This window comes from Sturnira hondurensis, unplaced genomic scaffold, assembly GCF_014824575.4.
Source record: "Sturnira hondurensis isolate 20B ecotype Veracruz unplaced genomic scaffold, ASM1482457v3 Scaffold0023451, whole genome shotgun sequence".
NCBI lineage: Eukaryota > Metazoa > Chordata > Mammalia > Chiroptera > Phyllostomidae > Sturnira > Sturnira hondurensis.
The window spans coordinates 556,436-577,314 of NW_028096082.1; the positions used below are offsets into that span (position 1 = coordinate 556,436).

Below are 20,879 nucleotides of genomic sequence, written 5' to 3' on the forward strand. Positions count from 1 at the left end.
ATTGCCCCCACCTGGCCTTTGCTCTTCTACAATCCTTTTATCCCTATTTTCCCCTACTGCCAATCCTGGCTGAGAAAAGCTTCCTGAAATGCTGGTGCACGTCACTAGCACATTCCTTGCCAATTTAGTGATTAGGTGTCCTTGAACCCTTCCAGTGAACTTTTCTGGCCCTTTATACCAAATCTTTCCTAGTATGCCCACCTAGGTCCTCTGACATCTTTCAAATCCCAGCATCTCTCCCAGAGGCATTGTCTTCCAGCTTGAAGGTCAACTCCAGTACATTTTAGTCAATCCTGAGTCAAGAGATATATTATCCATTTTACACTCAACCCCTTGGTCTACAGCACAAGTGGCAAACATAAGGTCCAAAGGCCAAATCGGCCCTCCAAGCTTCTACCCAGTGGCAGCACCGAGCTCCTTGCCTCTCGTTTAGTAGTTACATTTATATAGTTTTAAATTAAATTACCTTTGGCCCTTTGAAGGCAGCTGCGAAGCTGATATGGCCCTGGGTGAAAATGAGTTTGATACCCCTGGTCTATATAGCATCAAGCTACTCCCCAGATGCCAAGTCCTGTCCATACATACCAACCAGTTTTTCAGTAAAATAGCCACTTCCTTGTGTAGTGGCAGCTCTCCCTCCTATACCATGGTCAGTCCTAAAACATTTTATTCTACAGGTCAGCAAAGTTTTCTCCTAAGAGACTAAATTAATTTCAATTTGCAGGCAGGCCAAGGCAAATTTGAAATTTTTTTCCTTTGGACGTAATTTGAAATAAGAACACTTTGTACTATTTTTCGTTCTGGTTGAGTGATTCCACCTTTCTTAATTGGGGTTCCCCAACAAAGTGACTCAGCTCATGGGCCATAGAATAGGTGGCAAGCTGATCCGAGTTCCTAGATTTGGGGACAGTAATCAGCTTACAGGTCATCTACTTTAGGTGAGGCCTCCAAAGCCTCTCCCAGTAAGAGGCGTCATTGTTGCTGGTCCAGGTCTCGGGATCACTTTGGGATTATGGGTCTTCTAGAGCACATCCCCACCTCAGGTTATTGGAGTCCTGACTTGGACCCAAAACTTAAGAGCAGTTTTACAGGGTTTGTGAATGTCCTTGTCTTCCACAGAATCCTAGCCTGTTATTAAACATTGAGCGAGCTCCTAGGTGCTCTGCTGGGGTTTCTGACTCTTCCNAGCCTCTCCCAGTAAGAGGCGTCATTGTTGCTGGTCCAGGTCTTGGGATCACTTTGGGATTAAGGGTCTTCTAGAGCACATCCCCACCTCAGGTTATTGGAGTCCTGACTTGGACCCAAAACTTAAGAGCAGTTTTACAGGGTTTGTGAATGTCCTTGTCTTCCACAGAATCCTAGCCTGTTATTAAACATTGAGCGAGCTCCTAGGTGCTCTGCTGGGGTTTCTGACTCTTCCTAACAACCCAGACCTTTGCCTTCCTGTAGTAGACTGCTGCCTGAAACCTGGAGCCATGGCAGGTCCATGAACAGGTACTCTTATGCATGGTCTAAAAAACTCCCTAGATTTCTCACTACCCATACTTCTCTGAATCTTCATAGTCCCCACCCATGTTCTGGTACTTACGTTACTCCTGGGTGAGGCTGCTGCCCTGATTCTGCAGAACATTAGTGACAAGGATAGCAGGTAAAGTGGGCCTGTAAAACTCAAGTGTGTCAGGCAAAGCTGGAGTGAAGACTCCAGTCTACCTATATACATTTAATAAACTCTTGGGGGCTTAATCAAAGAATATTTTCCTTGTAAATGAGAACAGTCCTCTGAAATGAAGATACCAGATGATCCTTAAATTGGTGAAACTAAGAAATGTGGCCTATTAAAGAAAGATAATAAACTTGGGAAAATTACTAGTAGCAGTTATCAAGCAAAGTTTGTGCTTTAAAAATGAACTCCATTCACATTTTAGCATCTTGGTTTTATTTAGTCCATTTCATAAAGAGTGATGGTAATATGCCATGTGCAGAGCTGCCTGGAATTTGGACGTTACTTTACACTGCTGGGCAGATGACAATTTTTTAACAATTCTGAAGATAGGTCTAAGAGCTTGAGATTATGTATATCTTGTAATCACCTGTAATTGCTACCCCCAGGAGTGTACCCTATAAAAACAACCATTAGAAATTTTAAAAACAATGTTTAAACAGCACATTTTACATGGTGGTGGGGGGGAGCAGGAACCCTGAAACATATCTTGTAACATATGCGGCATTCCAAACTGATTTTCTAGCTATGAAAAATGGATGACCAAAAGGGCTGGAGAGCACAAAAATCACAGGAGGCTGGGGCTATGCACTTCTATTTTCCTACTTTTGAGGGGCGTTTCTAGTCTTCATTTCTACAACCCATATATACTTAATACTTTTAAATTTAGCATCCTTATAAAAATATAAGGAAAATTTGATGTTAAATAATTTTAAACTTCACACTAATATACAACATTCAAATGAATTCTCTTCAGTTAACCCAGTTGTTTTGATACTTTTTGGTGAGTAGATAGTCTATACCAGTCATTGTGAAAAAGTCTTTATTTTAAGAAAAAAGTTTAGTTAACAAAAACTTAACAAATTTCACTTAGCAAAATACACCCAAAAGGAAATCACAGTAAAGAAAGTTTTAAGTCAAGGCCTCACCAATTCCTACAGTATTAGTAATGTGTCTCAATTTTCAAAACTAACTTTTAAAAAGCTTAAACTTAACCTAAAAGATTTTAAATGAAAAATAAACTACAATGAACATGAGAAATGCTCCTCTTTGCATCAGGGATCTAGCACCTTGAGTTTCCCAAAATCACATCTCTCCAATGTGTTGTGTTGTGTGAAGATCCACACTTGATGTACTTAAAACTACTTGAACTCAGATAACATCAACCTGAAGTACACTATCAAAATACTGAAAAAAGCCGAAAATAATTTTACTCAATATCACAGACCAGAAGAAAGTTTACATGAGAAAACACTGAAGAGGTAACTTTTTAATCCAGATTTCACAAACTCATGGTGCAAAACGGATCCCGCAACTTTTTCTATAGTAACTGCTTTTCACTGCTTGGCTGCCTATGAAAATTTAAAATAACTCAAATGCTCTACAAAATTAGTCATATCCAGCCATGCTATTCTGGCCACTGTAGCTAGCCCCGTAACAGCCACTCACAGACTGGCTCTCAAGGCCACTGTAAGTAGACTGGGCAGACACCCCCATTCCTTGCATCATCTGGCTGCTGTATGCCCCATTGCTAGCTCCTGTTGTGGAATTCAAGAAAAGTTCTATGTATCTATGTTGCATGTTGGCCCTGTCTTTGGACATAGCTGCCACAGCTTCTTCATGAGTGGCAAACTCAACATCAGCTTCGCCCGTCACTCTTCCATCAGGTCCAATCTCAATATGGACTCTTACAGGGCTGAGAGGGGAGAAGAAGTTGTAAATGTCATTTTCTGTGGCTTTGTATGGCAGCCCCCTCATGTGGACACAATGTCCAGTGGTACTCTGGACACTAAATTCTCCATCTCCATATCTGTGATCATACATTCCAGAGAGACAGTAACTAAGGTCTCTTCCAAATAAGTCAGCGGTAAAGCCATAGCCATCGCTGAGGCCACTGTATTCCTCATAGCCCCCATAGCCTGCACTATAGGCACCAGACCTCATCCTTTCTAAGCCTGCCTGCTTAACTATGCCAATATACCTCCTGGCTGTGCCTGGGCGGTCATAGGGACCTGGCCGCTGTACAGACATAAACTTCAGAGGGGGATCTGAATATGACCTAACTTCTTCCTGACTGCTCTTGAACACTTCAATGTATCTATGCCCAATTCTTTCCTTGTGCTTTCCTAGAGCCTTCTCAGCTAACTCTTGTGAAGCAAACTGCACAAAGGCTTCCCCTGTAATCTTGCCCTCAGGGTCCACAGGCAATGTGATCCCATTTGGCACGATTTCCAACCCTGAGAAGAACTGAACAATTTCCTCCTTGGTGCATCCAAATGGGAGTCCTCGAAGCCGCACGAAGCCATCATTGGCGGTGTCAGCACTGTTTGGACCACTGTGCTTCAACACCCAATCCATTTCAGTTCTGTGGGACTTGAACACCTCAATGTACCGGTGTCCCATACTTTCCCTGTCTTTTTTAAGGGCCATTTTCACATCATCTTCTGATTCAAGTTCAACGAAAGCCTCACCACTCTGCCTGCCTTCTCTAGTGTAGATGAAGTGAATGCCTGAGACCCCATCATGAATTATGCAGCCGGAGAGGAAATTCTGCACATCCTCAACAGAGCAGGACCAGGGCAGGCCACGGAGCTTGACCACAAAGCCTTCACCTCCCTCAGGGCCCAGCATCATGGACACTTGACAGAGCAGACTTCAAACAAGCTCAGCTGGTGCTTTTTGTGGCTGAAAAGAAAGCAAAAACTACATAATTTTTCCTTTCATATTTATAACAAGAACATTCATTAAATATGGTTTTCTCCCTTTCACATATGAGGGAGTAAGCTGAAGATGAAAATACACCAAATACATTTGAGCTGACAGTCATTTCCCCATCTTCCAAAAAATGTACATACTACACAGACTGAGAAAGTTATGTAGAATGTAGAATAAAATCTGAAGAGAAATACAATGATCTAAATGCTTTAACAATGTCAAAAATCTACAAATTCTAATAGTCAATTAATTTAAGTTCTAGAAGGAAAGACACGATAATTAATTGAGGCAACATTTAGAAACAGCAAGAGAACTCGGAACTAGAAGAGATGTGATTATTGCATTGCTAAAGTAAAAGGCAGGAGAAGAGCGTAACTTGGTACATTGAACAGAGAGGAATCTAAGTATTAGTCAGGTTGAGCAAGGGTATTTTCTAGTTATGTATTTATTCCAGGTATTTTTCATGATGAAATATGATAGTTCATTTATTAGAGCTCCAGTGAGATTCTTCAACACTACAGAAGTAAAAACAAGTGATGTATCAAATCAAACAAAGTGAGACCAAACTGAAGTCATACCCCAAAAAGTCCATCAACAGAATATTAGTTATATGCACTACAAATACAGAAATCAAATAAGCTTCTCAGATTCACATACAAATAAAAGAACACACATTTACCACTACATTTTACTGAGGGATTCAAAGAAAGAAAATGAACTCCTTAGACAGTGAGAGGTACCCGTCTCATAGGACGTCATAAAACGCATGTGGCATCTAGCACACAGAGTTCAAGATAAAATAGAGGAAAGGTTAAATACAACTGGAAGGGAAATTTTCTGAAGAGTAGGAATCAAACCATCAGACAGCAATATATGTGAAGGGACAAATATATATATATATATATCGATTTTACAGAGGTGGAGAGAGGATGTGGGGAGAGAGACATTTGTTTATTGTTCCACTTACTTATGCATTCATTCACCTGGTTAGGTTGATTTTTCTATGTGGCCTGACTGGGCATCGAACCCACAACCTTTGCACATCAGGATGAAGCTCTAACCAACTGAGCTACCTGGCAGGGCCCAAAAGAGCCAAAAATAGATTTTTAGTGGCCAATGCTAAAAAATGTATATATGTAAAAATATGGAAATTAAATGTTTAATGAAAGTGTCATTTCACATTAAGTATAATAATAGTCATTGAAATCAGTCCTAAGAGATGCATTTCAAAAAAATGTGGGCCTATTAGTAGAAAAGGATAAACCAGAAAGCATGTTAGGTTAATTTAAGCACCGCCCCCTCCCAACAGAGCAAATGTGTAATAAATATATGAAACACTCAACTGCACTAGTAGCAGAGAAAACAAAAAATGTTGCCAAATTATGTTTTGACCCATCATTATTTTCAAAATTTAAATATTCAGTGTAATAAATGAAGCCTTTCAAGGTCTCAAATTCCAATGAATTATTTTTCTCAGGTGATCCCATTGTGCACCCTAAGCCCTAGTTAGTAACTCTTATAATAAAGTCTTACAGTCCTACAGGCGTGGGGAAGAAAAGTAGGTTTATAGTTGTGAGTACACAAAAGTGTTAATTCTTTCATAAGCTCAGTAATTCCTATGAATGATCAAACCCATTTTCTTTTTGCATTGCCCTCATATTTCTAGTTCCCATACTAATAGCCCATTCCAAGATACTTGGAGCTCTTTAAGCATTAATCCATTCCAGGATACTTGGAGTTCTTAAAGCTCTTTAAGCATTAACAGCTGGCCCTTACTGCAACCCAATCTGCAGCTAGTGTCCTGTTAAGGTTACTTCATGTATTCTCCCATTCCAAGTCTTCATTGGCACACAAACCACAGGACTAAGGGGTTCCAAGATCTTACAATTTTGGCCTAAAACACATTATTTAGCTCCTATCATCCCCACCATTTTAAAACTTCCTGTTTATGTGCCTAGAATGTGCCAGGCTCTCTGCTCCCTTGGTAACTGACACACATGGTAATTCTCTACCCAACCTTCTTGTCTAGCTAAATCATACTAATCCTTAAGGCCCTGGCTCAAATAAGCTACTGTTCCAAAACATCTTCCCCTAATACAAACTAAATCTTATAATTCTGTGCCCCCACAGCATGCTTGCTGTGTTTTATTTAAAATGTGTCTTCAAAAGTGCATTGGAAGTCTGAGGGATAGGCTGTCTGTTTGGTCACTGATGCCCAACCCCCGGGGGCACAGCAGGCTGAAGATTAGCAGGATTAATTTAGCGGATGGCCCTGTGAGGGTGGGTCAATTATCTCCCTCTAGAATATGGCAGTTATTTAGTCTGAGAAAGACATGCAGGAATCATAAAAGAACAAACATTTATTATAATTATACAATTAAACAGCACAAAGAAGTAAAATATTCACTTTTTATTTTTAGAATCCTCTATATTTTGATTATTTGTAGAGACAAAACAGTACTTAAGACATATAAACTGTAAAGAGCTCAGTTCTGCTAAATGTTAGATTTAAAGACAGTGACAAATACAGCCTTTACTTCACATTCCCCTATTTGTAAATTGAGAAATTACTTTTAAAATAGCTCACCTTAAAGAACGAGGGGGAGCTCCAACAGTCGGAGACACTCCTGGTAGGTACCAATTGTCCTAAAAGAGAGATATGGCCATCTTGCCTCAGTGCCCAAGCACTCTTCAGAGAAACCAGAGCAGGCCACAGAGCTGGCCTAGGTTCAGATCTGCCCTCTTCCCAGAAAAAAAGCAGGGCTGGGGGCTGTCCTAATTGAAGTAAACAACTGGCCCACCCCCAAGCATTTAAGAGATATACCTTTTCATGGGGTAGTAACAGCAGGGAAACTCCCCCTTGCCCAGAAGAAACAACTCAAATTCCAGAGTTTCTATACACAAAACTAGAATGGCAGTAAGAAAATTTAAATATTGAGAGTGTCGGAAGTACAAGGAGCAGTCCAGGGAAGGGGAGGGCCAGGGCAGCCAATCATCACTGGGACGGACTCCAGAGAAAGTTTAAAGTTTGGTAGAAATCGTTCAACAGGGCTTGTAATTCATAAACATCCCTGGGTGGCAGGGTGGGGACACTCAAGGATTTCTTTCCCAGTTTTACTTGGTAATTTCACTTGAGACCCGACATCCATCTTTTAATTTACTGAGGAAGAGTAAAGGGAGAAAATATTGATATAAGCTTTTCAACAGGAAAATCACCTTTACTACCACTCCCCATTTCCACGTGATAAGGCTGGATACGTTCACATCATTAGTTTCAGAAACTGGTAAAGTCAATTACAGGTAATATCTGCCTTGTCTTACTAGCCTTCTGTGATTACCACGAGGTACTATTTGGGAAAACCCCCACATAAATGTAAATTGCTACAGTTTAAAACAACATTATTTGGACTCTACTGAATGTATTCCTCATTACTCTACTGGTTAGACAGGATTTAATTCGGATTCTAGCAGATCCAATCAAGATGAACTGGGTGCGCCCTGGCCGGCCTGGGCTGATTAGGTTTATCTATGCAGTAAACAGGGCGGCTTAAACCCCACCTCCCATCTTCTAGAAGGTTCAGGGACAGGAACTCAGGTGAAAGCCGGACTTTCCCCTCGTTCACAATCTAGTGCCAATGAGACCCGAGGAGCATTTTCACCTTTGCTTCAAGCTACAGCCGGGGCACAAACAGCCAGGTTGACCTAGATGTCTTACTCATAAAAGTTCCACTTCTAAATTTCAGCCCGCGGAAGATGCAGCCTCTGGGTCACATGGTTGACGTTTCCGCTTTAAGACTTACCGCTGAGGGAAGCAGGGCCGACTTCTATTTACATCAAGCGATCCTGGTTTACAGCCAAAGGGCCCCAATTCCACCCGACGCTTAAAAACGTAGAGAGCTCTGGGGAATCTCCAGGTGCATCTCCTTCTGTTAACCTGAAATCGAAACTGTCTGGTTATGGGAACAAATTACTCCGAAACCAAAGCGCAGCCGGCCGCCAAGACTGCGTCAGAGCGATTTCGGCGGGAAGCGTAGAAGTGATTCCGGACGTACAGCTCTTTAGGCAACACCACCCCGGAACAAGGAGTTCGCTCCGCCTCCACCTGATGCTCCGACAACCCCCAACGGCCCACCAGGGAGTAAAGCCAGACCCAAGATCCCCCCATACAGAGCCTGGGCGGGCGCAGCGACCGCTTCCGGGGCGGAGCGAGCTGCGGGTGGGGAAGAGCTGGCGGAGAACTGCTCCCGGAGACGCGTGGGGGTGGGGTGGTGGAGGAACAGCGTCCGGGCCTAGGCCTCTCCAGTCGGCGGTGGGAGGGGCGTCTCCGCGTCTGAGGTCTGGCGGATACGCCAGGAGGAATATCTCGGGCCTCCAGAGTAAGAGTGGTTAAAAAGATTAAAACTTCTCGCGCCAGGCTTCCTGGGCCTGGAGGGGAGAAGGCAGAGTTCCCGATCTCAGCGGGCCTCCAAGGAAGCCCCAGAAGAGTTCCCCGGGACCGGGGGAGCGCCAAGAGTCCCTGGCAGCGCCAGGGACTGGGGCAGAGCTCGACTGGGGTTACTTCCTGGGGTGGGGATAAAGTTCCAGGAACAGCGAGGGGGAAGGGAAAAAAGGGGGGAGGAGGTGGGGGAGAACTGCCCCAATCACAGGGGTGGGGGAGTTGTCCGCTCGCGGCGGCTCACCAAGACTGGTCTGGGGTCTTGAAGTCCGGAAGGCCGGCGCGCGGGGATGCGTCCCGAAGCTGAGGCCAGGCCGCGTGACTGGGAGGGCGGCGAGCCGGACGTGGGTCACGGGGTGTAAAGGAGGAAGTGCCACCGACCGGCCCGCCAAGATGTCACCAATGGAAACGCGTCCAGCAGGTGCGGCCCAGCGGCCCGCGCAGTTGGCCAACACAGGAAGTGGGGGGAGGAGGGGAGAAAGGCAACGAGGAAGACTTTTCAGTTCTGAGGAAAGGTGCCCGAGTGGGGAAAAGTCCAGAGTACGAGGGGAGGGGAGGGGAGAGTAGACAAGGTTATATGGAAGGAGAAACCGTTAAAAGAAAAAAAAAAAATCTCTGAAGGCAGGAAGAATTTAGAACGGGAACTAGTGGATATTCAGGTACCTTTGTTTTGTAGATTGAACCTCATATAGTTTGAGTAGTTTTTAAAAGATTAAAACACGCAATTCTTCAACTTCATGCCTAACAAGGAATTACATTTCATGAACCTTTTAATCCTAATTCAAATGAACACAATGGAAAACAATTACAAGGCAATTGCAGTTATGTGAGCAGTGACTGAATTTTTTATCAGGAATCAGAATTTTAGTTTTAACTAGATGCTGTGTAAAAAGTTAATATTTAAAAACAAAAACGGTCATTACTCAAATACATCTGATTAAAGTCTTAAAAATCTGCTAAAATAATTACCAAATTATAGGATTTATAGGGAAAGAGGAAGGTAATAGGGGAGAATATGTTGATGCCGTCTGTAAAGCCAGACTATAGGAAACTATAAAAAAAAATGAATCAACTCTTCAACATACTCCAAAGGAAAAAAATCAAGGGGACATTATTGATACAAGACATTTAAGAGTCTTATCAAGGATTCACAGTACATAAAATGTCTCTTGATCCAAACAAACAAGTAAACAAGATAATTTGAGATGTTTGACTAGAAATTTGTTACAAAATATTTACTTAATTTTAGATATCACAGAATTGTAGTTATGTTTAAAAAGCAAAGGAATTAACATTTAGAAATGCATTTTGAAGTATCTGTAGATGAAATGGTGTGATAGCTGGGATTGGCCTCAAAATTATCTGAGTGAAGTAGACGGGGATGTACAGAAAAACTGTCCATCATTGGTAATTGCTGAAGCTGGGTGATAGGATTCAAAATCTAGCTATCCCATGTAAAGTGAGAAACACATTCAAAACTCACATTCAAGAGAAGTAAAACAAAATTGGCCTGTTTTTGGAAAGCACAAGTCTACAGAAATGGGCACCTTGACTGCTTCATAAGCATTTATTTTGCTTCTTAAAATCTTTTTCTAAGTATATGCTTGGTAATTTGTATGACTGGCATGCATGTTCTCACTTATTTTATTTAAATGTTTGTTGCAGTTGGTTTAACCGGTTGGTGATACTGGCAAGGGGAGTGTTAAATAATTGATTAATCATGATAGTGGTTCCTGCCAGTGAAGGAATAAGCATAGAATACACAGGGGAGCCTGGTGTGTCTAGACAGAAGGCACGTGAAAGACACCTGCAAAAAGGGCTAAGCTTAATAAAGGAAGAAAACAGAGGGAGATCCTTCCTCCATAGGTTGGAGGTGCTTTGGACTTAATTCAAAGGCCAATAGGAAGTCATGTAATTGTTTCGAATTATATTCTAATATTACAAAATGTATTCTACTTTCTGCATTCAACAGAACAGTCTAGTTGCTTCCTGGAATGTGAATGGTAAGAACAGATGCATAGGAAGAAATTAGACAAGTTTTGGAAGAATTAATGGTACCCTGCAACAGAAACATTGTGGTGGAAATTGAAGCACATGAGGATTTGAGAAATGGGCAGTAGATAAAAATTAACTAACCATTCATTAACCCAGATATACTGTGCACTTAAACAAGATGCAGATCCGCAGAACAGTGAACAATAAAAAAAGTTGTAAAATTAGTTTTGTATTTTATATTTTAAAAATATTTAAAAATATATTTATATTTCATAAAATTATTTTCTAGAAATATTTTTTAGAAATGCATTTGAAGTATTTATGGATGAAATAGTGTGATGACTGGGATTTGCTTCAAAACTATCTGAGTGAAGTAGATGGGAGGTATAGGAAAAATTGTCCATAATTGTTCATTGTTGTAGCTTTGTTGATAGGATTCAAACTCTAGCCATCCTGTGTAAAGTGAAAAACAATAAAGAAATGCAGGTCTGATGACAAATTCTGAAATGACCAAAAACTAGCAAATTAACTTGATTAACTTGCACTGGGGTTCCATTACAATGGGGTTCCATTCTGGCAGACCAGAAGCCAGCTAAAGTTTCAAAGTAGAAGCTAGAACACCGTATTATTTTCTTTGTACAATATATTATCCTACTTATTCCCCCTGGATGTTTGCTCAAATTCTTTATAATTTTAAAATGCAACCCTTTGCCAGGATGTTTTAATTTTGGTTGCTTTCCATAAATATTTTTATTTTGTGGTAAATCCTTTTAATCTTTGTATTTTCTTATGAAACCCACAAGAGAATTTATATAATTTCTGCTGCTCATGTCTGTTTTCCACTTGAGCAGATAGTTCTGAGAAAGAAGCAATTGCCTCTCAAGGGAGTAATATGTGAGCAGAATCCAGACCCCTATCTGTTATGGTTTCCTGCTCTACTAGAAATTATATTGGAAACCTCAAGTCTTTTCCAAGCCAGCAATTTAAAGTCCCAGTTTAGTGGCTTTTAAGTATTTCTTGCTGTCAGGGACTAACTTGAGATGCAAGTTTGAACCAACTTCTTAAAAACAAACAAACAAACAAACAAAACACACACACACACAAAAACGCAGACACGAAATGAAATTGTGCCTAAAATTTCAAAGGGCTTATGCACCTTAAGTGAGAACGCTTGTCTAATTTGCACAACATGCCTTGTTTAAAACACAAAGGTACCTAAGACAGAAGGTGTAGATAAATCATTAAATACATTATTAACTTTTTAAGTGTTCATTGCTATTACTACATTTTTATCCATCAAAGGGGCTATGTCATGATCTGTAAGCAATAGGAAAGCTGTTTTATCTTTTAATTATTATTATTTTAATTATCTTTTAATTATTAGGCCCTTTAGATTACTTAGTATACCTAAGTCTGGGGTAATATACTGTTTTTCTTCAGTCTTTACTTATTAAAAGCTGTGTTAACTTAAAAGCAAAATAGTATATGTGCTATCAGGTAAATTATATCTATAATGCTTGTATTTAAATTAACATAAGGGATTAATTTTTGTCCAACAGAACAAGCAACCACTGCTCTCTATTTTTAAATTTCATTGATTTTAAATAATTTCATACAACCAAAAAATATTTAAACATACAACCTATATAAAAATCGACACATTTCACATTTTTTTCATACTANATATCTATAATGCTTGTATTTAAATTAACATAAGGAGGCGGGGAGCATGGGGTGGGGGGCGGGCAGGGTTGGGATTACAAGACAGAAACCTGTACTTGAACAAGAATTAAATAAAAATTATATTTAAAAAAAAAAAAAAATAAATAAATTAACATAAGGGATTAATTTTTGTCCAACAGAACAAGCAACCACTGCTCTCTATTTTTAAATTTCATTGATTTTAAATAATTTCATACAACCAAAAAATATTTAAACATACAACCCATATAAAAATCGACACATTTCACATTTTTTTCATACTAAATCTTAAAATCCTGTGTGTATTTACACTTACAGTCCAGATCAATTTGGACTGGCCACATTTCAAGTGCTTACGAGCCACATGTGGCTAACAGCTACCATATGGGACAGTCATTGATCTGTATCAACGATTTTCAACCTTTTTCATCTCACAAACTAATTGCAGTACTAAAATTCCACAGCACCCCCCCCAAAGGTATAATTTTGATTTATTTACACAAGATGTCTATTGTGGTGGCTGTTGTCATTTTTTAATTTGACAATACATGGGAAAAGAGGTTAGTTCCCCTGACTAGTTGGTTATTGCATGTTTAAAAAATTCTTGAAGCACAGTGGCTGAAAATCACTGATACATATTACTGATTTCACTTTGCAGGGAAAAAATACATACATATATATATATGTATATATTAAATGATTTTCATAAAAAGAAAAACTTAGACTTCCACTGCTAAAGGTAAAATCCATTCTCAATTGAGGGGAGAATTTCATCACCTGTATTAATTGGTATTGCTCACCCCATCCATAGTAGAAAAAATGATTCTAGCCTACCTAAGAAATGGGGGTGGGGTGGATATTTTGCTAAAGAAAATACAATTGCTAATAAGATAATCTCCCAATTACTTGCCCCCCACCAACTTTCCTGTAGTTCTCCCCCTGAAAGCAAGTGGCCTCTAGGGTGGTCAAGTAGTCAGATTACAGAGCTGGGCAGAAGGCCTCAGGAGGCTTGTGGGTTACACTTGTGGTCTCCACGGAGATCAATGCAATATATGCCCATAGCCTCCTCTGGAAGGTGTCCTTCAGGGGGCCAAAGAACTTCCTCCTGGGGCTCAGTGGAGAGCAGATACCTTGTGCTCAATGCTCACAGATGCCTAGGCACCACAGCACACTGTCCTGGGAGAATGGAAAACAGACACAAGGAGGAAAAGAACACGACAACATACTTGAGAGGGGCTTCAAACATCTGGAAGAATACCACATACAAGAAAACAGCTTAGAACAGCATTTTTCAAGAACAAAAAGTGCTAGGCAAAACCATAGATATCTTAACAGAAAAAACCTCAAAGGGGATAAAATGGCAATGAATAAGTACTAATAAAAAAAATAACAAGCACTTTCAAATAATTACTAATTCAAAAAATTCTGGTTTATGTACTAAAAATTGAGTTTTAAATGTAAAAGTAGTGAACTAAGTGAAAGGACAGTGGCCTAAAAAACCAAACAAAAAATCTCAAAACATATTCAGGAATAAGGGGGAAAAGGATATGAAATTTGGAGGATATTAAATATAACATGGAACATGAAAAATGACATGAATAACAAAGACCTTAGGAGAAAAAGATACAATTGGAGGCAAGAGAAAATTTTGGAAAATGGATAAAGAATGGAAGGCCATTTTTCCTGGCTTAAGATAAATTGTGTAGTTCCCAACAGACATTTTAAAGACACAACCTAAGGCACGTGTAACCTAAGGCACATATTGGTGAAACTCCTACATTTGAAGTATAGAAAGAAACTACTTTGGAAAAAGAACAAGGTACAGAGAATAAAAATATGGTAGTCACTAGTGTCAAAAGTAGCTACTGAGCACTTGAAATGTGGCAAGAACAAATTGAGATGTGCTGGATAAAATGCACACTGAATTCCAAAGATTAGAACAAGAATGTAGCCCTGGCTAGTGTGGCTTAGTGGATTGGCCACCAGCCTGCAAACCAAAGGGTCACCAGTTTGATTCCCAGTCAGAGCCCTTGCCTGGTTTGTGGGCTGGGTCCCCACTAGTGGACCCCTGAGAGGCAACCCCATATTGATGTTTCTCTCATTTTTTTTGTTCCCTTCCCCCCTCTAAAAATAAATGAAGAGAATATATGCACACTCAAAAATGTAAAATCTCTCAGTTTTAAAATGCTGATTACATGTTGGAATATTTTGGGTGTATTGGGTTAATCAAAATATATTAAAATATGCTAAAATAAGAGTGTGATAGGAATTTGTAATTTTTATACCAGGTGAGGATTTTTGAAAAGGTAGGTATACTGTCAGGAGAAAGCTAAAAGGAGTTTAGAATTTCTCATTCTAGTTTCTCATCTCATGCCCGCCTGTAATTATCTCAGTTTAGTTCCTGTTTTTCCTAGCCTGACATCACATGGGTTTTTTAACGGCTTATAAAGCTGTTTGCATCTGAATTTTTACATTTTGATGTACACTTCCAGAAGTTTTAGAATTAGTTTATCAAGTTACACAGACTAATGAACTCAGAAGAAAAAATCCTAAATAAATATTAGCCAACCAAATCCAGCAATACATAAAGCAATATTAATATTACATCATGACCAAGTTGGTCATGTATTGGTCATTTATTCCAGAAATGCAACTGTAGTTCATCACTTCAAAGTTAATCACACTGTCATATTAATGAAGGCAAAATGAGTTAAGAATTTTTCATGTTTTAGGAGAAATGCTAATAAACATTCTAAATAATAATAATAAAAAAAGAAAACAGATAAATCCCTCTATAAAGTGAGAGTAGGGAAAACTTGCCTGACCATGACCAAAAAAACAGAATATGGGAAAATATCACAAAATCTGATTACATTCAAAAACCAAGTCTCTTATGCATGGCTAAAAACAGTATCAGTTAAGCAAAAATACCAATGAAAAAAATGGGGAAAATGTCCAACAATACAAACAAAAAGAGCTTAAACATGAAAAGATGGTGCTCAATCTCATCCATAAATGATAAACTAAAATTTCAAATGAAATAACATTTAAAATACCTATCATATTGGCAAAAATACACAACTTTCCTAACATATTTCCTTAGCAAAGCTGTAGATAATAACTGGGTGCTCTCAAATACTGCTTGTGGAAACACTAAATGGTTCAGCTCTTATAGCCAAAAAGGTGAAGACACCTACAAAGGCTATTCACCGCAGCACTATGTCTAATAGAAGTCTACAAACAACCCAACTGCCCATTACTAGTGTTCCAGTTAAACTTTGGTGGATCCACTTAAACCAAGGAAACCAAGAACTAACTTGAAGGGCTCCCACTGGCCAAAAATTAGATAATTGAGCAAAAAGAGTAAAACCTACTGTGTATTAAAACACATCCTGTATGCTAAAATCCATGAATTCACAATACCAGAAAACTTATCTTTGGTACATGCTAGGGATTCAGTTCATTACGCTGGATATTGATAAACATAAGGAGAAAAAAAATAAAACCTGCCTTTTATAAAGTACATCTTAAAATTTCCTATCTCCAGAAGTGCTCCTGCCAATAAATAACACTTAAAATATCCACTAATTTGGAAACACTGACAAAACAATGGATCTAGGGAATAATCAACAGCTGCTAACATCACAAAGCGGGAAGGAACATCACTATGTGCCCTCTGGCAGGCACCTCAAATGAAGTTTTTTCCACACAAAAAAATCTCAATGGAATCAGAACAGCCTTTAGAGGTAAATGACATTTTATAGCAAATGCAGAATACCGAGATCAAATGCCACCACGGGAATGCAATCAGAATCCAGAGTGTCAGGAAAGACCTCTACATGACACATAACCTGATTTGTCAACAAAGATGTTTTAAGAATGTAGAGCAACCTCATTCTACATCATCACTAATGAGGCAGTCACTTGGCTGGTACAAGCATGTGCTATAAATAACAAAGTATACTCTGGATTCTGAAAGCTTAGTTTGAAAAAAGCATGAAAAAAATAGTTTAAAAATGTAATATTCTGGATATACAGTAAATTATTACCTATGTGGCTTGCATTTTATTTCTATTGGACAGGACTGCTTTGGGTTAAAACATAATACCTTATTTGAATCCCAATTCAAACCAACCAGCTTTACAAAAATATTTACTAAAAACAAGCAGTTATATTTGAACACTAGGTATTTGTTGATATTAAGGAATTATCTCTGTAGGTGTAATGGTATCATGGTTGTATTTTTACAGGTCCTCAGAAATACAAGCTGACTAATGGATAAAAATCTTATTATGCCCGGGATGTGCTTGCTGTATTTAGGCTGGACTTAGCTGAGGCTGATTCTCCCTCTGCCCTGCCTTTTGTCTTCCACAAGTACCCCGAGGTTCAGGGTAACAAGATGGGGGCAGGAGCCCTGGCAGTTGTCCCTGACAGAAAGATCAAAGTCCTAGTCACACTGGAGAAGTGACTTCTTGCCTCCCAGTATCCATTGTCTCATCTGTAAAATGGGAATAATAGCAATACTCCCTTATAACCTGCTCATGAACATGTGATTAGAAAACGTTACATGTGATTAGTAAAACACCCAGCTCTGTGAATGGACCCAATTAGTGGGGCTTTAAAAAGAGTGCGTGCCAGAGCTCAGAATGAGGGGAGGTTGGCATAAAGTTATCTCCTGTAAGGGTCCCCCACTCCCATTTCTGCAACCCTTCCAGGCACCTACCCTGATGGGAAACTTGTCTCCACACACTCACCCTGACAGTTTTGGGCATGTACAAGAACTCACTCACTTGTCCATTTAATCAATCTTTTCCCTTAAGTCAATTCACATTTTTACTTGATACAATGGGAGCTTTGTAACAATACTCTTAAGTGAAAAACCAGCCACTTGTCAGTTAAAAAGGTATATAAATAGGATCACAACACGGAAATAAAACCTAATCAATGTGAAAAAATACACACAGGAGCATGAGACCCCCCCCCAAATCAAAGGATGAACTTGCTTAACATAAGTGATACAGCAATCCTCTCGCAATATTCACTTACTTTACAATGAAAAATATCTTTTCTAGAAAACACTACTTTTCCCTGATAGAGCCTAATACATTTTTTTTTGACTAACCGGAAAATCCAAGGTATTTTCATTACTATAAATTCAGAAATAGTTAACTTTTAAAAACGTGACTGAAAGTAATATAACTACAAGATCAGTAGTTTCGATGGTATTTTGAGTTAAAAGATTATTTGCAGCCTTCAAAATTCTCCCTGCTCCACCAGGTTCAGATAGGCAAAGGCCGTCCCCTTAAATTGTGCCACTTCCGTCCACCGCCCGCCCGCGCGGTTCCAGGAAGCTGCTGTGACGCAGTCACTCGTCAGCGCGCCACCTCTCGAGAGCTTCTCTCCCACTACGCACCCGCCCCGCAGGGGCCGGCAAGATCCTCCGCCACCCCAAACAGTTGTAAAAATAAAGAGGGAAGCACGTTCGTTTGTCCTCGGGTCTCCAAGGGAAGGAAACTACTGCAAATGCCACTGTGTGAGACAGGCCGGCGCCGCCTGACGCCGGGCGGCACTCGCGCAGATGCCCAGGGGGTGGGGGGAGGGGCCTTCTGGGCTTGGGGCCTTCCAACCGTTTCCATAAAAAAACAGGGTAGGAAAGGACACCGCTACTTGCCCCGTGTCACCCACGCCACCTTCAGTGAACTACGCAGCGTAGAGAGGGCAGAGGGCACAGCGCTAGCGCCGAGAGTCCAGAAGTTTCTTAGGTAGAGTCAAGCAAGAATCAGCAAATAAAGATAAAAAGAGACAAATAAAAAGAGCCGATTAACCAAGCTCACTCAGAAAAAGTGCGGTCACCAGGCACAGACAACCACAGAAACAAGGAGGTTCAGCCAAAATGCAGACAATACCTCTCCGGTCAGGAGACAAATGTAGACAGGCGCTTAGGGCTCACACACCGAAAAAAGAGGAAGGCGGCAAAGACCGAAAGTGGAGGCCTGGCAAGCGGGAACGTGGAAGGGGAGGAGTCAGTCCCAACCTTTCTACTGCACTCCCCGGGGCTTCCAGCCACGTGGAGGAACTACTCTTTATTTTTAAGCAAACTCCCTCTCTGACTTTCACCCGGTGCCCTTACTCCTGGTAGGGGAGCTCAGGCCCTCCTTTCCTTCCTCTCTGCAGGACCTACCTCTCCGAACCCCAAACCTCGGGCCCAAGGTCTAGTATCTGAGTGTAAGGCCCTTGATCTCTTCGAAAACAAAATCTCTGCCCCACCACCCTTACCCCCAGTGGACTCAGCCTCCGGTGGATATATGGGCGTGCGGTCCTTGACCTCAGACTCCTGCTCAGTCCCCAAATCTCAGACCCTCAGTCCCTACCAGGAGGAGGTCCAGTCTCACTGATTAGCACCGCACCAGGGTGGCCGTTGACCTCAGCTCCTGCCTCTCCGGATTCCAAACCGCAGCCCTGACACCCCCAACCCCAACGGGCCCAGTCTCCGGTCGGTCCCTAGTGTGAGGCTTCCGACTTTTGACTCATCCCGCCCCTCACCTCGGGCTCCGAGTCTCCACGCTCCCGCTCTACTTCACATCCGGCACCGCGGTGGTCCCTTTGAACACCTAGAGTTGGGTGGAACCCGGGGCACTCGGCAGTTGTAGTTGAGGCAGTTGAGACTTGTTTACCATCACCATGGAAACCTCTGGAAGCGCGCCCTGGGCGGGGCTCCCAGTAGGTGTGGAGCACTGCAGGCCAGAGTCCACAACTCGCGCCCGTAAGGCTCACGCAACCCTTCAAATGCCACTGCTCTAAGTGTGCTGGGTCCCTGCTCTTCCCTGCGCCACAGCACCCAGGAACAGCGGTCTCGGGAACCCGTACCCCCACCCCGTTTCTGGCTGCCGGCGCGAAACCTGGTCGGTTTCCCCACGGAACCCCACCTTTTCCAGAAGCACGCAAAGCGATCCAACTTCCACCACGAGACCGGAAGATGCAGAGGCCGCAGCGGGGCGGGACCGCCAACGTCGGACGTCCGGGAACGGGACCTCAAGGGCGCTACTAAGTCGCGTCGAAAGCGTAGCCGGGGATTGGTCAGTCGCGTAGAGGGCGGGCCTACCAAAGAGGCTGGGCACTGAGGGGAATGGCGGGCTGCCAGGAAGCTGGAGTCTGGGCAGACAAAGCTTCCCGAAACTGCTTTCGAGTACCTGAGGATTCTGGGAGATTTTGATGGCGGTCTGACCCCCGGGCCCCGCACCCAAACGTGAATCCAAAAGAGTTTTTGGTTGAAGACCAACATGAGAAGAGAAGTGAGAGCCGTTTGCTGCAGAGGAAGAAAGAGGGAATTGAGAAAGTGGAGGTGGATAAAGGCGACCGTGATTTAGGGAGGAATTAAAAGGTTGAATGAGGTTGCTTACTTGATTTTCACTTGGCCTAAGAATCCCCAAAGCCTCTGAAGGTGACTAGGGGAATGTAGGGTTTTCAGTTACAGAGCATCTGAGCCCAGTCTGGCTGGAAGTGACTAACACATGTGAGGCAGAGGGAGGAGATTTTCTTGATATGTTCTGGAGTTAATAATGTATATTTTAAAATTTTACTGTATTTTTTCTATTATCATTTATCCCGCTATAACTTCTGCCAACTCTGCACCCCCATAGTTGTTATTTTTTATGATTTTATAAAAAACTGAATAAAGATAAAACCAAGGTACTCATCATACGCTGAAAAGTTTTTGATGCTCTCTTGATTTTAGTTATATTTCATTGAACATGCTGTTACAGTTGTCCCAATTTTTCTCCCTTTGCCCCACTCCACCCAGTACCCCCCACTCCCTCAGACTATACGCCTGCCATTGTTCATGTCCACTGGTCATAAATGTTTCTTTGGCTACCCCATTTCATGTACTGTAGTTTACATCCCCATAGCTATTCTGTGCCTACCTGTGTGCACTTAAAAAAAAAGATTTTTATTTAGTTATCTTTAGAGGGGAAGGGAAGGAGAGACACGGAGAGAAACATCAATGCCTGGTTGCCTTTCCTGCCTCCTATGCTGGCAACTCAGGCATGTGACCCAACTGGGAATCCAACTGAGTACCTTTGGTTCACAGGCCTGCACTCAATCCACTGAGCTACACTAGTCAGGGCCTGTTTGAACTTCCTAATCCCCTCACCTCTTCCATCCATTTTCTCACACACCCATTCTGCCTGGCAACTATCAAAAACCCTCTTTTATCCATTATTCTTTTTTTAAAGATTTTAAAAAATTTATTTATCTCAGAAGGGAAGAGAAGGAGAGAAATATCAATGTATGGTTGCCTCTCATGGTGTCCCC

The 20,879-nt window shown here is 41.4% G+C and overlaps 1 protein-coding gene across 4 annotated transcripts; it reads right to left on the minus strand.

Moving 5' to 3' along the window:
* Nucleotides 1–1,913: 1,913 nt before the first annotated feature.
* HNRNPF (heterogeneous nuclear ribonucleoprotein F) lies at nt 1,914–19,562 on the minus strand. Of its 4 annotated transcripts, none has more exons than XM_037037796.1 (4): nt 19,493–19,562; nt 8,236–8,369; nt 7,023–7,081; nt 1,914–4,405 (listed from the first exon to the last, which is right to left on the minus strand). In XM_037037796.1, exon 4 carries the CDS (start codon nt 4,352–4,354, stop codon nt 3,110–3,112), a length of 1,245 nt encoding a protein of 414 aa, XP_036893691.1. In that variant the 5' UTR covers nt 4,355–4,405; nt 7,023–7,081; nt 8,236–8,369; nt 19,493–19,562; the 3' UTR covers nt 1,914–3,109. The 4 variants fall into 4 exon arrangements, with proteins under 4 accessions (XP_036893691.1, XP_036893689.1, XP_036893690.1 ...); XM_037037794.1 differs by lacking the exon at nt 19,493–19,562 and adding an exon at nt 19,110–19,475; XM_037037795.1 differs by lacking the exon at nt 19,493–19,562 and adding an exon at nt 18,473–18,548.
* Nucleotides 19,563–20,879: the final 1,317 nt, after the last annotated feature.

Coding starts and splice junctions, on each gene's coding strand:
- HNRNPF (XM_037037796.1), bottom strand. CDS start 4,354: ATGATGCTGGGCCCTGAGGGAGGTGAAGGCTTTGTGGTCAAGCTCCGT.